Source organism: Cavia porcellus, unplaced genomic scaffold, assembly GCF_034190915.1.
Source record: "Cavia porcellus strain 051 isolate PalLab524CR breed Dunkin Hartley unplaced genomic scaffold, mCavPor4.1 scaffold_23, whole genome shotgun sequence".
NCBI classification, from domain to species: Eukaryota; Metazoa; Chordata; class Mammalia; order Rodentia; family Caviidae; genus Cavia; species Cavia porcellus.
Window position 1 is genome coordinate 34,891,212 of NW_026947506.1, and position 21,316 is coordinate 34,912,527.

The 21,316-nt window shown below is 50.5% G+C and overlaps 2 protein-coding genes across 2 annotated transcripts in view; both read right to left on the minus strand.

The window, feature by feature from the left end:
• LOC101788687 (carbohydrate sulfotransferase 12) overlaps window positions 1-4,500 on the minus strand; it is a 29,524-nt gene extending 25,024 nt beyond the window's left edge. The window contains exon 1 of the mRNA XM_013152742.3: window positions 4,415-4,500. The gene's annotated coding sequence lies outside the window, so the exon portion shown is untranslated. The remainder of the gene's footprint in view (window positions 1-4,414) is intronic.
• Window positions 4,501-5,603: 1,103 nt separating this feature from the next.
• LOC100722076 (kinesin-like protein KIF19) overlaps window positions 5,604-21,316 on the minus strand; it is a 35,341-nt gene continuing 19,628 nt past the window's right edge. Inside the window, 8 exon segments of the mRNA XM_063233606.1 lie at window positions 5,604-7,091; window positions 9,369-9,520; window positions 9,557-9,764; window positions 10,960-11,068; window positions 12,348-12,469; window positions 13,549-13,670; window positions 17,089-17,359; window positions 19,055-19,338. Coding sequence (XP_063089676.1) covers window positions 6,786-7,091; window positions 9,369-9,520; window positions 9,557-9,764; window positions 10,960-11,068; window positions 12,348-12,469; window positions 13,549-13,670; window positions 17,089-17,359; window positions 19,055-19,338 — 1,574 coding nt within the window. The 3' untranslated portion in view covers window positions 5,604-6,785.

The window sequence follows — 21,316 nt, forward strand, 5'->3', positions numbered from 1 at the left end:
CCCTTACAAAAAAAGAAACCAAAAATGGCTAAAGAAAGCACAGAATCTCTAACAAGTAACCGTGGCCAGGAGACAGGACGCGGAGAACAGGGACAATAAGAGGAAGTGAGAGCAAATAAGCTCCGGCAGAGGAAGGCCCTGCACAGACAAGAGGGGACAGGGGCTCGTCCTGCACAGTGCCAGCTTCTTGGAGGCTTTGTTCTTGTTTTTTTGGACCAGGGATCAAACTCATGACCTCGCCCTTGCCAGGCAGGAGACTTTGTTCTTGTTTGTAGCAACCTTCCGCACACACACGCACTAAGGGCTAAACCGTTCCTCCGAGTTCATTAGGAGCCCAGCAGTCCCTTCTCTTCCCCTGTGCTTCCTACTGCTCAGTGACACAGGCCCCCGGAGCTGTCACTTAACTTCCCCCATCACAGCAGGTGAGAGCATCCATCCCCTCCCCACACTGTCCCCACACAGGGTATCATGATTCCAATTAAAGCCGCAGTCCGTGTTTACACACATCAGCACGGCCCGTGAAGAGAATATTCAGGGCTGAGCCTTCGAGCACATTATAATTATTTTTCTTTCCCCACACAACAGTTTATTTTCCGGGGACTAATAACAGCCTGTGTCTTCATTTGCTTTGTTTTCTAGGTACTTATCACTAATCCAGCCCAACTCTGCCAGCTGTCTCCATCTCCTCTGCAGATGTTCCAGAGCATCAGGTGTCGCCTTATAATTTCATCTTCTCCCCGCAGAAATCCCTCTAAAGAGTCTGCGTGTGGCTCCTGCCTGGAATGTTGGCCTCGTGGGGCCTGGCTGCCCTCTCCCAGGCTGGACACCCCATGTCACCAGTCACCTCTTTACAGCTCAGGAGGGGAAACTGCGGGGGTGGGGTGCTGAGACGCCTGAGATGCCCATTCTACCTCCCGTGCTTGAGTGTGGAGCTTGAGGCTCATGCTTCTCTTTACAATTTGAAAAGCAAGGCTCTCTGATGTTCTAGTGTTGGGGGCTGCTCCTTCCAGAACACAAGGCTCTTCTGCGTCTTGGCCTGTGACCTCTGTGTGCGGTCTGTCTTATTTCTTCCCTAGGAGCTGCCCCGTCTTCTGTTCAGGTTCTGAAATCTCGCAGCAGTGCGCCTTGGAATGGGCATGCAGCTAACTTTTTTTTTTGAGACAAGGTCTGGCTATGTAGCTCAAACTAGCCTTGAACTTACTATGTATCCAGGCTGACCTCAAATTCAACAGTGATTCTCCTGCCTCAGCCTCCCAAGTAAGTGCAGAGATTAGCAGCTAACTCTCATTGCCAGATTCCAGCAGGGACATGTGCACCTTCCAATCAATCCTCTGCTTGCCCAATTCCTCACAGTGTGATTGAAGCACAAGCTTCCCTTGCTGCCCAGCTCTTTAGTTTTTAAAAATTTATTACCATTATTATTATTATTATTGGTTTTTTGAAACAAGATCTATGTAGTTCAGGATGGCCTTAAATTCACTATGTACCCCAGGCTGGCCTCAAACTCATGCAGATCCTCCTGCCTCAGCCTCCTAAGTGCTGGGATTATAGGTGTGTGCCCTCCAAACTTGCTCTGCCCAGCCTTTTAAAACCCAAATTGAGAGGTGAAGAGCCCAGATGAGGGCAAGTGACCTGTGCTGGCCACTGGGTGGCCCTTCAACCCAGAAAGTTTTAAGTTTTCTTTATTCTTTCTTGCTAAAATTTAGTTTACCTGCTGATTTCCTGATCTGATTCTTTTTTTCCTCTCACTTCCCATCTCTTTGCTATTCTGTTCCACTTTCTGAGAACATTCCACCTTCAGAGCACCCAGTTGCCTGCCTCTCACCTCCCTGGCCTCCAGCTGGCACACTCCAGGGTGGTCTGGCCTGGCTCTTCCACTTCCACACAGGCTTTCTTCACATGGCCCCATGTTCACATTTAAGGCACAGGGGATAACAGGACGTGATGCTCTGGACCCTGGGAGGGGTTATGAATTATGATCCCCTGTGTTGTTATGTTTAGGTCTCTTCTCTTGGGCTCCTCAGACCCCCAAAGCCTACAGTCTGCACTCGTTCGGGGGCTGAGGGGCTCTGTACTGAATCCTTTTGGCCTGAACACCCCTGTCGCCACCCCTACTCTCAGCAGTGCTTGGCGTTTCCCATTATGGTCTGAAATATGTTGAAAGTCTCTAAATAGTTAGAGAAACCTCCTCCTTGGTTAGCAGCAGGAGGCAGTAGCTGAGAGGGCCAGTTATCTCCAGGCACATCTGTGGCCAGGGACTGGAAAGCCACCAGCCCCAAATGCAGCCACCAAGCAGGTGTGAAACTTAGCTACTTTCTAAGAGGAAGAATTTATAACTGGAAACTAAAGATGTGAAGTGTTTTAAAATGACAGGCCAGCTGCCTTTGTTTCACTGTTACCAACAGCCAGTCTCTCACCCACTGCACCTTCAGCCCTGGACTCTCTAGGAGAGAACCAGCCTTGATACTACTGCGTTTATGACAACGAACTGCATGCACACAGTCAGCCACACAACAGCTTCTCATCTGTCCTCCAACCTCGGACTGCAGTTCCCTAGAGTTCCCACCTGGACCTAACAAATGTCTAGAATTCTGCAAGTCTGAAACTCACCTGTGCTTTTACCCTCCCCTCCGCACCCCAACATACCACAGAGCAGGTCCCAGGGCTGCCTACTGTGCCCACTGGAGGTCACCTGCCCTTCCTTCAGCACTTGCTACAAAGGACCACCACCCAAGGGCCCCCCGCTTTTGTCCTCTTCCGCTCCTTGGCCTTTTGTGTTCTCGTGGGCACTGTCCTAAACCCACAGCCACAATGCTACCTGCTCAAGGCAGTCTGCATCTCCAGACCCTAAACCACCTTTTCCCTCCCAGCCAAAACATAGATTTAACAGCCAAATCTCCTCCTCACACCTCAACTGTTCACATCCACAAACATAAAACTCAGACTCCCCAGTGCAGCATGCCAGGCCCCTCACAGAAATCTATCTGTCTTTCTGCCCAACCCCATTTCGACATCTTCTAAGCATGACTGTCCTCACCATCGCCTCCCCTTGGAATGTCTTCCCCAAACACAGCTAACCCTTGACGACCCAATTTCCACTCCCTCCCCATGGTGGAAAACTCCCAGAGCCAGGCTTAGCTGCTCCCTCTCTCCACACTTTGCTAACACCTAGTTGCCCATGCCAGCTTCGAGCTGCCCAGGGCAAGGCTCACACATTTCCAGCATCCAGCACAAACTAGATCTTGTGCACAATTAGAGGCCCAACAACGTTTGCAGAACTGATCAAGCAGGTGGACACCAGTGACTCTGAACCCATTCTTCAGGCCTGCAAACCCGGCCCAGCGCCCTACCAACTCACATGCAGGGAAACTAAGCACCTCACCATTCCACCCGGTTGACAGCAGTGGACTTCACATTATTTCCGAATTATCCCGCTTTTCTTCTGTCACCCAGACACTAGCTCACATTCTCAACGCCGACCTCACCTAGAAAGGCTAAAGCATGCCCTGCGGTGAGGGCAGGGAGGGGACCAATAGCCCTGCTGTAGACTGCATCCCCTCTGCCTGCGGTCACATTCTTATTCATCCTGGCCTTCCGACTCTCTCCTGCACAGGATTATAAAATAAATAACTTAATAATTATGAAAACACTACAGCTTGTTGTGCTCCCGCCAGACAGAACCTCTGCCTGAGCCAAGGGTTTGCCAGCCATGTCTTGGTGGCCATGAGCCCAACAGAGAAGACAGATCCCACTGTTAGCCACTAATGCATGGCTTCCATTTGCCCAAGAGGCAGGATGCTGCTTTGAGAGCACAGGGTCATTTAAGTGATGCTTTTCCATGCCCTGCCTGTGAGCGGGCGTCAGCACAGCACAACTCCCAGCTGTGGTCAGCAAAGGGGAAGCCGCCGTCAGGGGCAGAAAGATGTCCAGCAGACCCGGACGAGGTGTGGTACCCCAGCAGTCCCTCTCTAGAGACAGTCCTGGCCCTCAGCACCAAGCTGACCGCGGGCTGTGAGCCTTCCGTAAGGGATCTCAGGGACACTGCACCATCTTTGTCATACCAGAAGCGTTACCGATTTTGCTGCCTGAGGACCAACTAGCCAAAGATTAAAACTGACACCAAGCACCAAGCAAGGCCGGGTGCCCGGTCTGTCACAAAGGCGATCGAAGGTGATGGCGGCTGCACACTCACTTTCACGCACCCTGCTGGCCCCCGGCTCCCCGCGAGGAGGGTGCTCAGAGAGAGTGCGTGCCAGGCCAAGGTCACACAGCAGACTAGAATGGGGCTCCGAACCCAGAGCCACGCTGGACCTGCCCATCCCGCGCTAGGGGACCGACCCGCGCTCCTCCGCCCGGCTGATACCACCCGTGCCTGCGCGCGAGACGACGACGCGCCCCTTGCCTCTGGACTCACCCGTGTCCCCCCCGCCGAATGCCTTGCTGAAGCCAGCGCCAAGCCGCCTCGCAACTAAATGACCCTCCGGAAGCATAGCCCCGCCCCCAGCGCTAGAGCCCCGCCCCCACAATCTTCTCGCGAGATGTGGTCACGGAGGCAAAAGATGCCTAGTCGCGGTCCTCGCTGTGCGCCTGCGTTCTCTGAACGCTGCCCCGCCCCGGCCAGTCGCTGCCATGTGGCGCTGTATTTACTGCTACAGACTGGCCACGCCCACCAACCCCAGGAGCCCCTCCTCTTCAGCAGCAGCCAATCCAGGGCGACTATCCTTCCAACCATGGGCACAGGGCAAGGGTGCCCTGTAGTTTGGCTTGCCTTGAGCTGTGGTCCTACTACCAGGCCCCTTTCTTCCCTTCTCCATGTGGAAGGTTGTTGCCAGGGTCTTTGTACTGAGCTCCGTTGCCAACCCTTATTTATTTTTATTTTTGAATTTTGAGACAGATCTCTCTAAATTGCCCAGGCTAGGCTGAATTTGCAATTCTCCTGCTTCAGCCTTCCAGAGGGCTGGAATTATAGGTGTGTCCAGTTGAATCTAGCGCCCTCTTTAATGATGTTCCTACTGTTTGACTGTGAGTTGTGACTCATTGGCAGAGGATTGTGATGCCCATCAGCCAGGGCTTTGGACTCGCTTTGTAATCTTGGCAAGTGACTTAGCCTGGCTGAGATCATCTCCGAATCCACAAAACTAAAAAAATTACCTTGTGAGGAGCCTCTGGGACTCAAATGAGTTGTGTGCAAAGTGCCAAAGCAAGGTGCCTAATACATACGAAGCATACACTAATCATTCTTGGCATCGATTTTTTTAAATTGTGGTAAAACACATCACATACAACTTACGTTGTGTGCATTACTGGGAACTGAACACATACCCTTAACATTGAGCTGCATCTTCCTTTTGTTTTAAAACAGGATCTTGCTAAGTTGCCCAAATTTGGCTTATACTTCTGATCCTCCTGCTTCAGCTTCCCAGAGTGCTGGGGCTATAGGTGTGTGCCACCATATAGTAATAAACCATTTTCCATATTACTATCTACTTTAATGGTTAGAATAACTTTCAATCTGACATCAAAAGCCCAGGGAGCTGCCTCTCTTATGTTGCTGGTAGGGATGCAGAAGAGTGCAGTCCATCTGGAAATATCGACTGATTCTTAGAAACGTTCCTGACAACCCAGCAGGCTCACTTCAAGGTCTTGAGTTAAGGAAATGAAATTTATATTCCTATAAAAAGCTGGATTGCTCAATTTCCCTAACTGGAGACAACCCAAATGTCAGCACCCAGTGAAGGAGTAAACTATGGCACAACCACACCACAGGACAGTACTCAGTTATAAAGAAACAAACTCAGTGCATACAACACCCTTCAGATACATTGTGCACACTGGAAATGAAGCCAAGGTCAAAGTTGTCTGTGAGTATATTAGTAACTTCCATAATACAACACCCTTCAGATACATTGTGCACATTGGAAATGAAGCCAAGGTCAAAGTTGTCTGTGAGTATATTAGTAACTTCCATGGAGGAGGAGCCTTAACATTCACTTTTTTCTTCTTTTTGTGATACTGGGGATTGAACCTGGGGCGTTTGCACTGAGTTACATCCCCAGCCCTGGTTTTTTTTTTTTTTTTTTAATATTTATTTATTTAGAGACAGGAACTTACCCAGGCACTAAGCTGTCTAGGCTGGGTTCAAACTTGCAGTCCTTCTGCCTCAGCCTCTCAGGGTGCTACAGTTACCAGCTTGGACCACCATGCCCGGTTCTCTTTTTGTATTACTCATACCTAAGGGGTCACCGTTCAGACCTGCCCTGAACACACCCTCAGGGCAGGGAGTGTGGTCTGTACTGAGGTAGCTGACTCCGGGCAGGACATCAGTCACCAGCCTGAGCTCCATTGTCACTCCCAGCAAACCAGCAGCAAAGCTGGGTGCCCCTCAAGCGCCCTTCTTCACGATGCCAGCAGCCTCAGCTAACTTACTGCGCTAAGAAGACCTGAGGTCAGTCACAGAAAGGCACAGACAGGTGATAACCACCCGGATCAATGATGGCAAACCTTTCAGAGTGTTCACTGATATAAACAGCCCCATGGTGGCACGCATGCCATAGCTTTGCCACCACTGGCCTAGACTACAACATGTTTCAAATTCACAATCAAAAGAAGGAGCAATGCTGTGTTCAAGTGTTGGACACCCATAATCCCAGAACTCTGGGAAGCTGAGGCAGAAGAGTTGCAAGTTTGAGCCCAGCCCTGGCAACTTTGTGACTTAGCAACCCCTGTCTCAAAATAAAAATAAAGAGGAATGAGGTGTAGCTCAGTGCAAAGGCCCTGGATTCAATTTAAAAAAAAAAGACACAGCAAAGAACATGGGGGTCAGGGATGGAGCTCAGCAGCACAGGGCCTGACTGGCAAGAGTGAGGCCCTGAGTTCAACTGCCGGTACCCAGGGGAAAAAAGAGAAAAGAACATGCTGGCTTCTTTCCCCAGTCCCAGACCTGTGTGGAAACCGAGGGTGGGTTTTATCTTGGAGGCCACAGGAACAGCTGGGAGAAAGCTCTTTCCTGGTGACTTTGATGGCTGGAAGTGTCCAAGGGGCAGCTGACTCCCAGCCAAATGCTCCACAGAGAGGGGAGGTTTCTCCATCACCTGCGGGGAGAGCACACAGCCGGGCAGGTGTGAGCAGGCATGCGAGAGGAGTGAAAGGTTAAGGTCACGCTCTGAAGAAGGGCTCGGTGTGTTCCGGGTGAGTGGATGAGTTCCTGCCGGCCCTCTCTCCAGTTCCCAGGGATGAGTAAATGAATGACACTCTGGCTGTGATTCCCTCCTCCCCTCAAATCCACCTAATGGAAGGAACTCCCATCGAACCCCAGTGTGATGGTTAATGGTGCGTAAATCCACTGGGCCACAGTGAACCCAGGGACCTGGCTAACCAGTGTTCTGGGTTTGTCTGGGCAGTGTTTTGGGATGAGCATAAAGTTAAACAGCAGACACCCTCCATCATGTGGGTGGGCCTCATCCAATCAGGTGAAAGTCTGAACACAACAGCAAGGCAGGCTTTCCCTCAAACAGGACAGAACCCTCCTGCCTGCTGGCCTTCCAGCTGAACCCCGGGCTTCTTCTGCCTTGAACTAAAACCTCGCCTCTCCTGGGTCTCCAGCTGCTGCCTCAGCCTTGGATCTGGGGACCTGCTGGACTCCATGAGCCACTTCCTGGTGACTGATGTCTCTCTTTCTCTCTGTGTGTCTATATGGACACAGAGGGTTTTTGTTTTTGTTACATTTTTAGATATGCATAGTGATCACATTCATTACAGGGAGTTTATACCTGTACGTGACGTATCTTGCTTCTTCTTTTCCCATTCCCCTCCCCTCCCTTCAGCCCTCATCCCCTCCGCATCTACACAACCTTTGCTTCCGTTTTTTCTCCTCTATTCTCTTTTTCCCTTGTCCCTTCCTTCTTTTCCCCCTCGTCCCGCCCATTTGAACCTTTTCTCCTCATTCTCAGTCTCCATTACAAATTTTGGTCCTTATTCATTCTTGCGGTTTCTCACACCAGAGAAAACCACGCAGTTCTGTCTCTCAGGAGAGCACTGACCACAGGCCGCCCTGCAGCCCTTGCTGCTGCCTCCTCTCAGTCCTGCTGAACAAGGCAGCGGCTCCTTCCATTCCTGAGCCCGTGGGCACCCCATGCCCCACCCTACGGGGCTCTGGTTGGCAGAAGCAGGACCACACCCTGCCACACTCTAGCTACTGGCCTTGCACCCACTTGCTCATTCACCAGGGGAGCAGGGAGAAGGAACCCTGCCAAGGGAGGCCAATTCCCTGGGAGCCCTGGCACCCACAGACAGGTCCACACCCTGCTCCTCAGTCCCGCCCTCTCAGGTGTGTTTGCGGACATGCTAGGCAGGCTCTCAACGCTGAGCCTTGCTGTGGGTCACATCATGCAGTATCCCAAGCAAGCAATTCAAAGAGGAGACTATGATCCTACAGGGTGTTGGTCAAGTAAAAAAATTGAGGCTCCTGCGTGGCCACTGAAAGGGAAACAGAAATCCTCAAGGTGGCCAGAGTCTGCAGCCGTCTGCAGTCATTGGTCTGGAGAGTCATCTCTCTCTGAGATGAGAATGGGGGCCTGGGCGGTAGGCCCTGTACTGGGCTCGGCAAGGGAAAGAGAGATGGTGGGATCAGCACCTAACAACCCAGCTCTCACTGGTTATTTACTAGGTTCTGGAATCAAGTAATGTGTTTTTCCTTAAGTTAAAAATACAAACACTGAGCCAGGGGTGGTGGTGCATTCCTGTAATCCTAGCACTGGGGAGGCTAAGGCAAGATAATCATTGCAAATTTGAGATAACCCTGGGCTACAAAGTGAGCCCAAAGCCAGCCTGAATTGAATATTGAGACCTTGTCTCAAAAAGACAAAAAACAAAAATAAAAACAAACAAACCCCAAACCCCAAATACTGGCTGGGTATAACTGCAAAAATCTGTAATCCCTGGACTCTGAGAAGCTGAGGCAAGAGGATTGCAAGTTCAAGCCCAGCCTGGACAACTTACTGAGACCTGTCTCAAAAACTGAAAAGGGATGGGGATATTGCACAATGCAGACCCTGAGTTCAATTCCCAGTGCTGCAAAGAACTAAATGTAAACTAAATACTGGGCTGGAAGGCAGCTTAGTGGAAGAGTGCTTACCTAGCATGTAGGGCCCTAAGTTCCATTCTCAGCACCAAAAGAAACAAAACCACATGAATATTTACAACATCATATTAGGGGAGAAGCAAACATCTTACAGTACTGCATGGGGATTCTAACTGCGTGGAGCCTGAGAAGCCTGAGAAGCAGACCTGGTGGAGGCCCCCAGCCTGCCCACCCCACCTGGCTCCACTCCAGCAACCAGGCAAGAGGTGCTGTGCTGACGGCCACCTACCAATTGCATGCTGCGGGTGACTGAGGGCGACGGTTTCCTCGTAGCCTTCCTTTCCATGGAGCGGTCCCTGCTGGGGCTGGCAGGCAGCCACCTCTTCTCTGCAGGGCTGGGGTTTGGGGTAGCACTGGGCTTTGGGTCTCTGGAGTCCAGAGCTGCCTCCTCCAGGAGGTGGCGGGAAGAGCGGCTGCTACTGCTCTCCCTGTCCTGTGCTTTGGAGTGCCGGCTGGCTGCAATGCGGGCAATGCTCTTGGTACCCAGGGCCATCTCCTTTAGGGCCTGGGCACTCAGGGCTGGGCTGCCAGCCTCCCTGATCAGCCAGGGTGTACCCAACTCCAAACCAGCTGAGGGGCTCAGCTTGGAGATGAGGCTCTTCATGGTCAGGGTGCTTGGCTTCCGCTGGGAATCAGCACCAAAGGGGAAGGTTAGTGGTCACTGGCTATCACTGTGTTGCCAGAGAATCTCTGTTGTCTGGAACAGACTCAGAGACAGTGACTTGAGACCAGGGTCAAGACACCCAGGGTCATCCCTGGGCCAAAGCTTCTCCTGACCAGAGTCCCCGGTCCTGTGCATGGCAGAGTTGCCCCATAGCTACCTGTGCAAGGGGCTTCCTTGCTGGTGGTCAGCAGCTGGAAAGTCTACAGCCTGCTCATTTATCCTGAGGAAGCGAGAAGAGTACTAACAGCTTCTTTCTTTTAAAAAATGTTGCCACGACTCAAACCCACAGCCTCACACACACCAGGCAAGTGCTTCTCCATGGGCTATGCCCAGCATGGCCTGTGGGTTTCCTTATGATAGTTCACAGGACAGGACCAGTGACCAGTTCAGGGGTACCCCTGGCCTCTTCCTTCCCCAAGCCCACCCATTTGTCATCCTGCTTCCCTAAAGGACCTGTCCCACCCTGGTCCCCATGGAAAGGAAGACTGTGTGCTTGGTGGAGGAGGACAGATGGACACACACCTCATGGGAGTAGAGTGTGAGACACAAAATTCCAGTGCAGGTAAAGCAGCGGACTCAAGGCTTTGAGTGACAGGGAAGTCAAAAAGGGGACATCACGGGGGGTTGGGGAGGTTGCTCAGCAGCAGAGCACTGTGGGGGTGTCACTGAGTTTGTTGGGACAAGCAGTGAGCCAGCTGATGTTCTTCAAGAGAAGTACAGAAGAATGAACAGCATTTCTCCTTTAGGCTACTGAACCAGTTTGGTTTTTTTTTTGGTTTGGCACCATGCTGAGGCTCCAGGATCCCTCAATTTATGGTGAAGAAATAGACTCAGAGGTGTGAGGTAAGTTGCCCACTGTCACAACACAGCAAGGGTTAGCATCAGGATTTGAGTCCAGGTCCATCTATGTGCTGAGCCTCAAAGTGCTCACACCTGGGAGAGGAGAAGGTCAGGAGGAGGCCACTGGAACCTACGAGGGGCTTTTAACTCATGCACTCACCTGCTCCTTTCAAATAAAATACTCACCGCGTGCTGGTGGCCGCTACCATTGTGGGGCCTCTGGGACAGCCCTCCTTCTGGAAGCCCTTGCCCACCCATGCATGCAGCTCTGACAGGTGGGGTGTGAGGCCCCCTGGGACAGGACAGGCATACCAACCTCAAGCAGGGGAGGAGTCAGCAGGGTGCGAAGCTGTGGTGGAGGGAGGAGAGAATCCTGCCGGCCCAGCTTTCTGGATGGCGTGGCTTTCGATGACTTGTTACCATCACTGCAGATGAAGCAGAGTGCCCAGCAGGGATACTATCAGGGCTTGGCACCTTTGATCAAAGCCTGAATCTGGACTTCTGTACCACCCCAGCCACAAAGGTTGTACCCCACTTTGGGGCAGGGCAGTGGCCTCAGTCATGTTGCTGATCCTCTATCATGGCCAGGCCAGTGCTGAGAGCCAAGGGTCCCTGGTCGAGGAGGCCCTGCCCCACCTCTCCATTAGTGGGGTCATGAGCCCAGTGGGTAAGGGATGTAAGCACAGCCCCTGAGTGCTGTGGTCCACATACCAAGAGGGCTAGAGTATGAGCAGGAAGAGCCCTCCACAGACCAGAAGGCTACCAGCCTCAGGGCAAGTGCCCTGCAATCTCCTTGTTATATTGGTGAGGTAACTCCTGGTGGCCCCTGGAGAGATCCAGGTTAGAACCAGAGTGGGCTGGAGACTGAGCTAGCAACACACTCACACAGTGTAATGCAGGACCAGAGGCTGACTCCATACACGCTGGCCCCTCAGCTGCAGACACAGTGTCCCTGTGCCCCACGCACAGCTGGAGGGAGCTCAACCCGGGGTCTGACCACATCCAGGCTGTGGCTGCAGGCCCAGCTCTGGACAGGGAGGCCAAGATGGCCTCCTTCCAGGGAGAGAGGTAGGGCTGGACTGACCCAGTGGTCCTGCAGTCCCTTCTGAACACTGTGTTCTCAGGGCAGAGCCCACAGTGTAACCAATACGTGGGATGTCAGTGACGAAGAGGCATCCAGCCCAGACCAGAGCAGGGGCACTTGTTCACATGCACGTGTGTGTACATGACACATGACACATGGACACAGACATGCACTGTACACAGGACATGTGTTGGCACCCAGAAAATGAGACTCCTACTGAAGGCATCAAAAGCAAGGTCCCTCTGATCTTCCCCTGCCCTCCTGTCTCTTGTCACTCTTCCCCACAGCACAGATCCTCCTGAGTAGCTGGGATTACAGGCATGCATCACCACCGCCAGGGAAGATTTTGTTGGAGGGAAGCACTGGGGATCGAACTCAGGACGTTCACACTGAGCTACCTCCCTAGTGCTTTTTGTTTGAGACAGGATCTTATTGGTAGTTCAGGTTGGCCTTGAACTCACAGTAATCCTCTTGCTTGCTGGGATTACAGTCATGTGCCCCTGTGCCCAGCTCATGTTATTCCTAAAATAACCATGCAGGAAGGGGATGTTAGACTCACTTCACCAAAGAGGAAGGTTCTGGGAGGTCCTTGGTCCCCAACCCAGCCCCGCCTAGCTTACCTATCTCTCTCCAAAAGCAGCGGGAGCAGCTCAGATTGGAGGCCACAAGGGAGACTTTTCCTGTCCTCGTGCTGGGCTTGGCTGGCCTCCTGCAGAGGTGATGTGTTCACAACAGAAGCATCCTGGGAGCAGACAGACAAGGCCAGCAAGGCCAGCAGGGCAGAGGTAAGATGTCACCAAGGAGAGGGTCTCTGACGGGTCATGGGCAGGTCACCGCCCTCCCTGGCACCACCATGCAGTAGGGAGGCCAGCGAGGCCGCTCCCTCACTGGAGCCCCTGCCACGGAGACAGAGGGAAGTGCTGTGCCCAGGGGGCCTCCAGGGACCATCACATGGCCTGATCCTTGGGCAGACGTGGGGCACAGAGGGACACCTTATAGTCAGAGCCTGGAAGTCTGCAGGTCCTCGAAAGCCTAGACACAAAACTACTGTACAAGCCAGCAATTTCACTTCTGGTCTCTATCCCAAAGAATGGAAAGGAGGCTCTCAAAAGAGATATAGGGGGTGATTGAAAAATACACTGAAGGTTTAATTATCAAAAGATTCACCACATTAAAAGACACATTGCCATTAATCACGCTCAAAAATACCCTCCTTCACTCTGAACACTCTTACCCGTCAGAGTTGCAACTTTTTGAAGCAGTTCCTTTCTTGTGGGTATTGTGGGGGCTGCCTCCGTGTCCTGCACTGAGTCAGATGCTTCCTTTCCTGGTCATGTTGACTTAGGAGAAGAGCAGGAAGTTGCATGGTGTAGGAATAAAGTGACAAGGATGAGCTATCATGCTTTTGACAGAAATTACCATAAATGTTTTGAACCAACTTGGGACATAGAGGCAGCCATGAAAAGATATTCTGAAAGAAGACTTCCAGAACTGCTTCTGAAAGTGGCGAGAACAAGGGAAAAGTCTGTTTGAAGACGGGGGATCTGGGTAAGGTGGCGCATGCCTATAAACCCAGCGCTTGGGAGGCTGAGGCAAGAGGATCTCAGAGAGCTCAAGACCAGCCTGAGCTATCCAGGGAGACTCTGTCTATCAAACAAAACAAAAGATAATAAATAAAAGAAAGAGAGGAAGTATTTTGAGGGGAATTAATGGTTGTGTGTCTCATACTATAATAACTTTTCTTAAATTTTAATTTAAACTCACTGTATGCTTTGATCGTACCTCATATCTGCACACTGGTGTGCAGGGGGTTAGACTCACCTGCAGCGAGCTGGCCATCCTGGAGTGCAGCAGCAGCAAGCGGTCCAGCGTGCCCTCCCCCAGCTCCCGGAAGTATAGACGGTACTGCCTCTCCAGGGCCTCTGGCACCTGGACGCCACTGTCTGAGGAGCCAGGGAAGCAGGGGTTAGAGCGGGGTCAGGACACCCTCCCACACACAAAGCCAGGCAAGCGGCCACCACTTGTTAAAAAGCAGCACCACTGCTTTGAGAAGGCAAGAACTCCTGCCTCATAGAGGAGGCTTTTCTGACGTGTTGTCCTATTTTTTCATCTGTTTTGATTTTTAAAACATTTTGTCAATACTGGCGTTTGAACCCAGGGCCTCACACTTGCTGGGCAAGTGGTCTGCTACTAAGCTATATACAACCCAGGCTTAAGATTTGTCTATTGTTCACATATTGCCTTTGAATCATAAAATATCATTGGTGATTCTAATAATGGGCAAATAAAATTTAATTAAAAGTTAAAGGACCACTTCTTAAACTCCAAAAGAACTGAAAACAAGTTTTTAAGAAGACTTGCCAGGCAAATTTTTTATAATCCCAGCAACACTTGGGAGGCTGAGGCAGGAGGATCACTACCTGGGCTACCTAGTGAGTTCAAGGCCAGCCTGAACTGCGTAGCAAAGACTCTGTCTGGAAAAAAAAAAAAAAAAAAAAGAATTGTAAGCAAATGTTCTTAGCAACATTATTCAGAATCACCAAAAGATAAAAACACCCAGAAGCACCTGAACAGACAACAGAGAAGCAAGATGGCCTATCCACATAGTGCAGGGCAACTCAGCCTCGAAAAGGAATGAGGTTCCCACACCAGCTGCGACATGAAAGAGTCTAAAAATATTTAACTAAGGGAAAGAAGTCAAGCGCAAAACATCACGCGTTCAACGGCTCCATTTCTGTAAAGTGTCCAGGACAGGTAAATGCAAGAGACAGAATGAGGGCTGGGGGCTTCCAGAGCCTGGGGTGGGGACAGTGGGGAGCCACTGTGAACGGGGCGGAGCTTCTGGGCCACTGGGTGCTGTGGGACCAGACAGAGGAGGTAGCTGTGTGGTGGGGAGACATGTGAGGCCCCTGAGTTGATCACTTTAAAATGTGCAAAATGGTGAATTACGTAATTTTAAATGTTTTTATAAGCATTACTCATTTTACAAAATACTCAGTTTGAATGTGGTAACTTCTTACAAGCATAGGACATGGTTTGACTGTAGCCACGCCCACTGCCCTCCCTCCACCCCGCCCCCCTTCTTATCCCCTCCTCTTGTCTGGTCACGGTCCTGCTCCTAGTTCACGCCATCTTTCTCTCTTTGATTCCACACATTAGGGGAAACGTGGTACTTGTATTTCTGGATCTGGGTTGTTCTACTTAATGCACTGATCTCCAGTTCCCTCCACTGCCCTGCAGATGACATGATCTTGTTCTTTCTGTTCTTTCTTTATTTTATTTGGTTTTTTAAAGTAACATTTACTGTAAACGCCAGACTAGATTTGAACTCACCTCGTAGCCCCAAGACGGCCTAGAACTCTTGGTGATCCTCCTGTCTCATCCTTCCACACACTTGGATTACAGATGTGTACCACCACGCCTGGCATGCTATTTTCCTTACCCATTCATCTGTTGATCTGTTGATAGGCACCAAGGCTAGTTCTAGGGTACCACAGTAAACATGGGTATGCCGGTGTCTCTAGAGTATGATGACTTTAATCTGAGAGGAATACGCCAACGAGAAATATAGCTAGGTCAAATGGTAGCACTGTTTGTAGTTTTTGAGGAACCTCCATGCTGATTTCCATAGTGATGGCACTAGCTTACATTCCTACCAGCAGGGGGCAGACGTCTTTTCCCCACAGCCCCCCACCATGCTGCGTTTTTGTGTTCTCAGGGGGAGCCTTTCTGACTGACGCGAGGTGGACCCTCAGTGCAGTTTTCATTCGCATTTCCCTCATGTTGTATAATTCTCAGCGAAACCACTAAAGGAGGAAATTAAACAACAGCCTAGGTTATAGCACTGACACAACTTGATCCCATATAGGCAGGGGGTGGATTATAGAGAATGGGAATCTGTTTTCCTTTCCATTCTTTACTGCATATAGGCAGGGGGTGGATTATAGAGAATGGGAATCTGTTTTCCTTTCCATTCTTTACTGCTGCTATACATTTTTAATGCCTTTCTCAGCCAGGCACAGTGGTGCACAAATGGAATCCCAGCACCCTGAGAAGCTAACGCAGGAGGCTCACAAGCTGGGTCCCAGCCTGGGCAGTTCAGCAAGGCTCAAAAAATGAAAAAAGGCTGGAAAAGGGCTAGGGCCAGTGTAGGCCTGGAGTTCAGCCCCAGTACAAAACAAATAAAACCCTGCGTACACTAGGTGATTTTTGGTTTAAGGACATTAAGGGGACAACAGGCAAGGCTAAGATACAGTCAGCAAATCGGTATTATATCAGTGTTGGTATCCTGTCCTCACGTAAAAAAATACACTTGCTTTTAGAAAATATCCCCTAATGTATTTAAGGGTTAAAAACACGGCTTAGGAGAGAGAGAAAGAAAAAAAGAAAGAAGGAAAGAGAGAAAGGTGAAAGTGAGAATGTTACTACATGGGAGTCTGGATGGATTCTCTGTACTATTCTTGAAACATTCCTGTAAGTCTGAAATTCTGTCAAAACAAAAGCTAGAAAAGGATCTGGGTTGTGCCAGCGATTTAGCTTGTGGCATAAGTGCCTTCCTGGTAAGCACAAGGTCATGAGTTTAATCTCCAGTATCAAAAAAAAAGAGCTGGGTGTTATGGTGCCCACTGCACTCCCTGCTCCCTGCTGCTGTGGGAGGCTGAGGCAGGACTGCAAGTTCAAGCCTAGCCGGGGGAAACTAGTAATTCAGCATAAATCTGTATTAGCTTTTTTAAAAAATAGGGAGGTGAGTAGGATGTGTCACAGTCCTAGGTTCAATACTCAGGTCTCTCTGTCTCTGTCTGTGTCTCTCTCCCTGTCACACGCACACACACACATGCACACACACACACACACATGCACACACACACACACACATGCACACATGTAAGAGATCCTTATAGAACCACGCCCAGGTGAGTGAGAACACAGCCCTGGTGGGTGTGCAGTACAGTCTGCGGATGTGAGGCTTCTGCCCAGCTGCTCTGTCACTGCACAGGCCATCTGAGAGGACACAGGGAGCTGCCCACAGCCGGCCTGGCCAGAAAGCAAAAAGACTGAGGTCTACTCCATGCCACTGGGGACTATGCAGTGCTGTTTGTTTGTTTTGTGGTAATCGACCAAAGGGCACTCTACCATGGTACGACATCCCCATCCCTCTTTCAATTTTTCCTTTCAGACAAATTCTCACTAAGTTGCTAAGTTGTCCAGGGGAGACTTGAACTTGTGCTCCTCCTGCAGAGGGCTGGGATTACAGGTGTGCCTGTCTTTCTTTTCTTTTGCAGGTGTTTTCTAGCCCCAGGTACAGCCTCCACTTTCTACACAATAACACATAAGCCAGAGTATCCAGCAGGCTGGTCTCACCCTGCATCAACTGCCACTGGCCCCGGATGAGCTGCTCACAGAGCCGCAGGTGCTGGTGGCAGTGCTGGATCACCAAGTCCTTCTGGCACAGCAGGGTCTTGCAGCACAAGCTGTCGGCCCTCAGTTCCGTGTTCTCCACCTCCAGCTCATGGGCCCTGCACAGTAGCCGCAGCACCTCTCGCTGGTCCTCACTGGTCACCTGTGCAGGCAGCAGCGTCTCCATCTTTGAAGCCTTCTGCCTAGCAAGGGCCAGCCGCTGCTCCAGGCCAGCCTGGAGGGAGACCAGGACTCAGAGGATGCAGGCCAATACATGCTTGTTAAGGGACAGGTCTGAACACACATAGGTATGAATAGGCTCAAATGCACCAAAGGTCAAGTGATTACAAACATTAAACACACCTCCAAACCCCTTCTCAGTAACCCTCAATTAGTACTTCATTAGATCACACATCCAGCCTGCTCAAGCTGACACTGTAAAGTAACCACCACACCACACAACTGTCCAGGCTGCCTCCTGGGCCCAAGCTGCCTTGAGGGCCTAGAATCTGGGCCCCAGGAATGAGTCAGATGATGGCTTTGAGCACACTGAGAAAGTTTCCAGCACACTGACAAGGCCAACGCCTTCTTGATCTGTGATCTGTAAGGAGAGAGGATTGGCTCAGCGCCCCCATCATGATCTTGCTCCCCAGTCTTCCACACAGCCTCGTGCCAGCTCCTCTGACTCTCTGGCTGAACAAACAGCTCGCTAGCATCCATCATGAGGACTATGTCACCATGCAGAATGCAGAAAGTGGGGCTCCTGACTGTGTCACACAGTGAGCTCCTTCATCTTTTTATTTTAAGACAGGGTCTTGCCGCATTGCCCAGACTGGCCTCAAACTTGAGATGCCCCTGCCTCATCCTCCTAGGGAGCTGGGATTACAGGCCTGCACCACTACGCCTGGCCTCCTCCATCTTTAGATCCCCAGAGCCCGACATGGCACTGGACACTTACAGCACTGATTCGTTTATAACTAACTTTTCCATTAGCAGACCCATGAGCCCTAGACCATCCATATCAGCATCTATATCCAGATCTTCAGGTCACGGTTTCTTGCTGGTACACAGCACGAGCTTAAGCAAAAGAAATTTTTCTTCTTTTTAAATGTCAGAAGAAAAACATAAAGGTCAGAGGAAATCAGATTTTTAAGTTTGAACTGAAATTGCATAATCTCCAAATTGCTACAGCAGATGTAATAATCTGAAGACACCCTTGGTTTGGTTACATAGCTTTTAAGTGAAATAAGTGCCTCTTGCATTTAACAACCTGACATCATCAGACAGTTTGTGCCTTTGCCTGGAAATGCAGCCGCAAGCGTGTAAGTAAGGGTACAGCAGAATCAGGCTCCCTGGCATCACCCCGAAGTCTCCACCACGTGGCAGCTCAGCCATTTTCTTAATGAGACTATTAAGTAACCAGTTATTACATAAACAGCTCACGTAAATAAGTAGCTCTTCTCGAGATGCAAAATTGTGAGGACTTCCTTCTCTAGAAAGGAGGTTGGACACAGCTTTCGTCTGGCCCCAGGTCTGCCGGCAAAGACTAAACAGATGCTCCTGGAATCACTTTGCGAACTGGAAAGTGAAGGAGCTGAAGGTTTTGCCATTCCAGGCTCCAGCCACAGAAGGTGAGGTGTGCAGGGGTCTCAGTGGACCGACGGTGCCACCCTTGCCCCATTTCCACACACTGGTCCTCAGACCCCTGGGGGAGCCATGACTGCACACTGTGGGCCCCAAGCACTAGGTCAGACGCAGGTCAGGCCTCAGCCAATGGCCTCTTGTTCTCTGGGGCTTTGGGACAATTTACCTAGTATCTCTGAGGCTCCATTTTCTCATCTAGAAAGTGGTCCTGCCTGCCCCCTCCCCATGCACAGAGGGTGATCACAAAGGATCACCTATGCTTGTTCAATAAGCCCCTCCCCCTGACCTTGAGGGCTGAGGTTTTCCGATGCTCTGCTAGCAGTAGGTTGACTTCTTCTGTGGTCACAGCCACCTCCTGCGGCTCTTCGGGCACGTCCTCCCCATCAGTGCCTGCCAGCTCCTCATCTTTTTCCAGCTCACTCTGGTCCCTCTGCATGTGGAGGTCGCTCTTCCCCTGCTCCCAGCTGTGGCCACAACAGGGGGTCAAACTGCAAGCCTTGTTCAGAGCTGGGGGTCCTGGTACCTCCAGTCTCAGGAACCCCCACCTTTTATTCCCCTGCAACACTGGGGCTTGAACCCAGGGCCTTCACATTGAGCTATATTCCCAGGTCTTTATATTTTTTATTTTTATTTTATTTTGAGGACAGGGTCTCTCACTAAGTCACTATGTTGCCCATGTTGGGCTCAAACTTGCAACCCCCCTGCCTCAGCCTCTCAGAGGGCTGGGATTATAGGCATGGACCACCACTCCCAGTTCCAGGGCCCTTCTTGACCCCAGATGGTCTCCTTAAAAGTTTGGATGTAAAAGGGGCACAGAATTAGGTCTTATGAGCTGCTCTCCCCTCCCTCTCTCATACATATATGTTATATAATACATATAAATACCTCAGTTCACGAATGCTTCTGTTTGCAAACAATTCAGTTCGCCAACGAAAGCATTTGACAAAATTTTGCATTTGTTTGCAAATTCCTCATGGAATGAGAAATACAACCACAGCCATCTTCCCAACACAAACATAAATGCAGCCATTTTCCCCAAAATTGTAAAATAAATTAAGTTGGTAAACCAAGGTACCACTGTATCACTGTATATATAACTATATATATAAATTATATATAACTATGTACTATAAACTATATATAAATATAAACTCTACATATATATAAACTATACCTATATCTATATTTACATCTATATGTTAGTCTTCCCCAGCCACAGCCTCTCCTATCTACATGTGCCCTATTGCACCCTGTTTCCTTACTGTAGACTAGGACAATGACAGGACACAGTCCAGGGCTCTGAGAATAACTGCAGCTCCCCAGGCCCTGCAGAGAGGGTGCCGGTGAATCCACACACATGGGTACCACGGGGGAAAGCAGTGGTAAGGGGGCCAGAATGGAAGGGACCAGGTTGTGAGTGCACTTTTAAAATTTGAACTCCCCTAAGTAAGTCTTGTGCTGTTTGAATAACTGAAGAGAAAAAAAAGAGAAAAAAGGAAAAAAGGAAAAGAAAGTGAAAGGAAGGAGAAGCAGGGTCACTGTGGCTAGAACTTGGGAACTGGGAGCAGGGGGTGAAGGAGAAGAAATCGGTAAACCACATAAACAGGTGGTCGTGTGTCCTGGGTCATTCAGGGCTGTTTCAGGGCCACCTGCTGTTCTGGAGCAACAGTTGACAGTGCCCTGTCACCCCCAAGGGCAGCCTGGTGTGGATGACATATGTGATACGGTCTCTCCATCTCTTGCAGAGAGGAACAGGGGACAGAGTGTGAAGGGAGAAGGAGCTGTGGCCTAGGGGATGAGTAGTGGTGGGCAAACCCACCCCTCTGAGCCTTACTGTCCTCTTCCATGAACACTGTTGATCCAACTGGCTCTGGACTCCAGCTGCGACAGAGCAGGAGAAGGCAGAAGCCTCCTCATCTGGCTTGGCTTAACCTCAGCAGCAGAGGAGCTAGGGATTGGGGACAGGAGTCCTGCTTTGACCCACAGAGAACAGAGGTGGCCAGACAGAGCAAGAACAGGGGCTCCCTTACGGCCTCTGCAGGGACACAGATGGATGCATGTGTGCACCTGTAGATGGATGGAGGGTAGGTGGGAGGATATTTGTGTGAATGGATGCATGTGTAGGTGGGTGGATCAGCAGACAAATGGGTAGGTAAGTAGATGGATGGGACTAGTGGATAAATGAGTAGATGATGCAGATGGATTCAAACCCTCTCTTTGCCTGGCTTGGGGCCAGGACGCCCATATTTGAGTCTCAACACCGCACAGAGGGTGAGGCTGGGCTGGCCACATCAGCTCAGACCTCAGCTTCTCAGGGAAATCCTGCCCCAGCATCACCAGAGTCTGCCTCCTGCTCTGACAATAGCCTTGCTTCCCTGTCACAGTTCTCTGCATGTCTGTAATGAGGAACATCTAGTGAGAAGTACTTCACATCTGCCTTTCCTGCTAGACTGTGAGCTGCTCCACAGAGCTGGAGTAAGTTCACAGTCTATTTCTTGTGGTAAATTCCTAACAGTTGACCAGTAATTAATCAATGGCTTTTTATTTT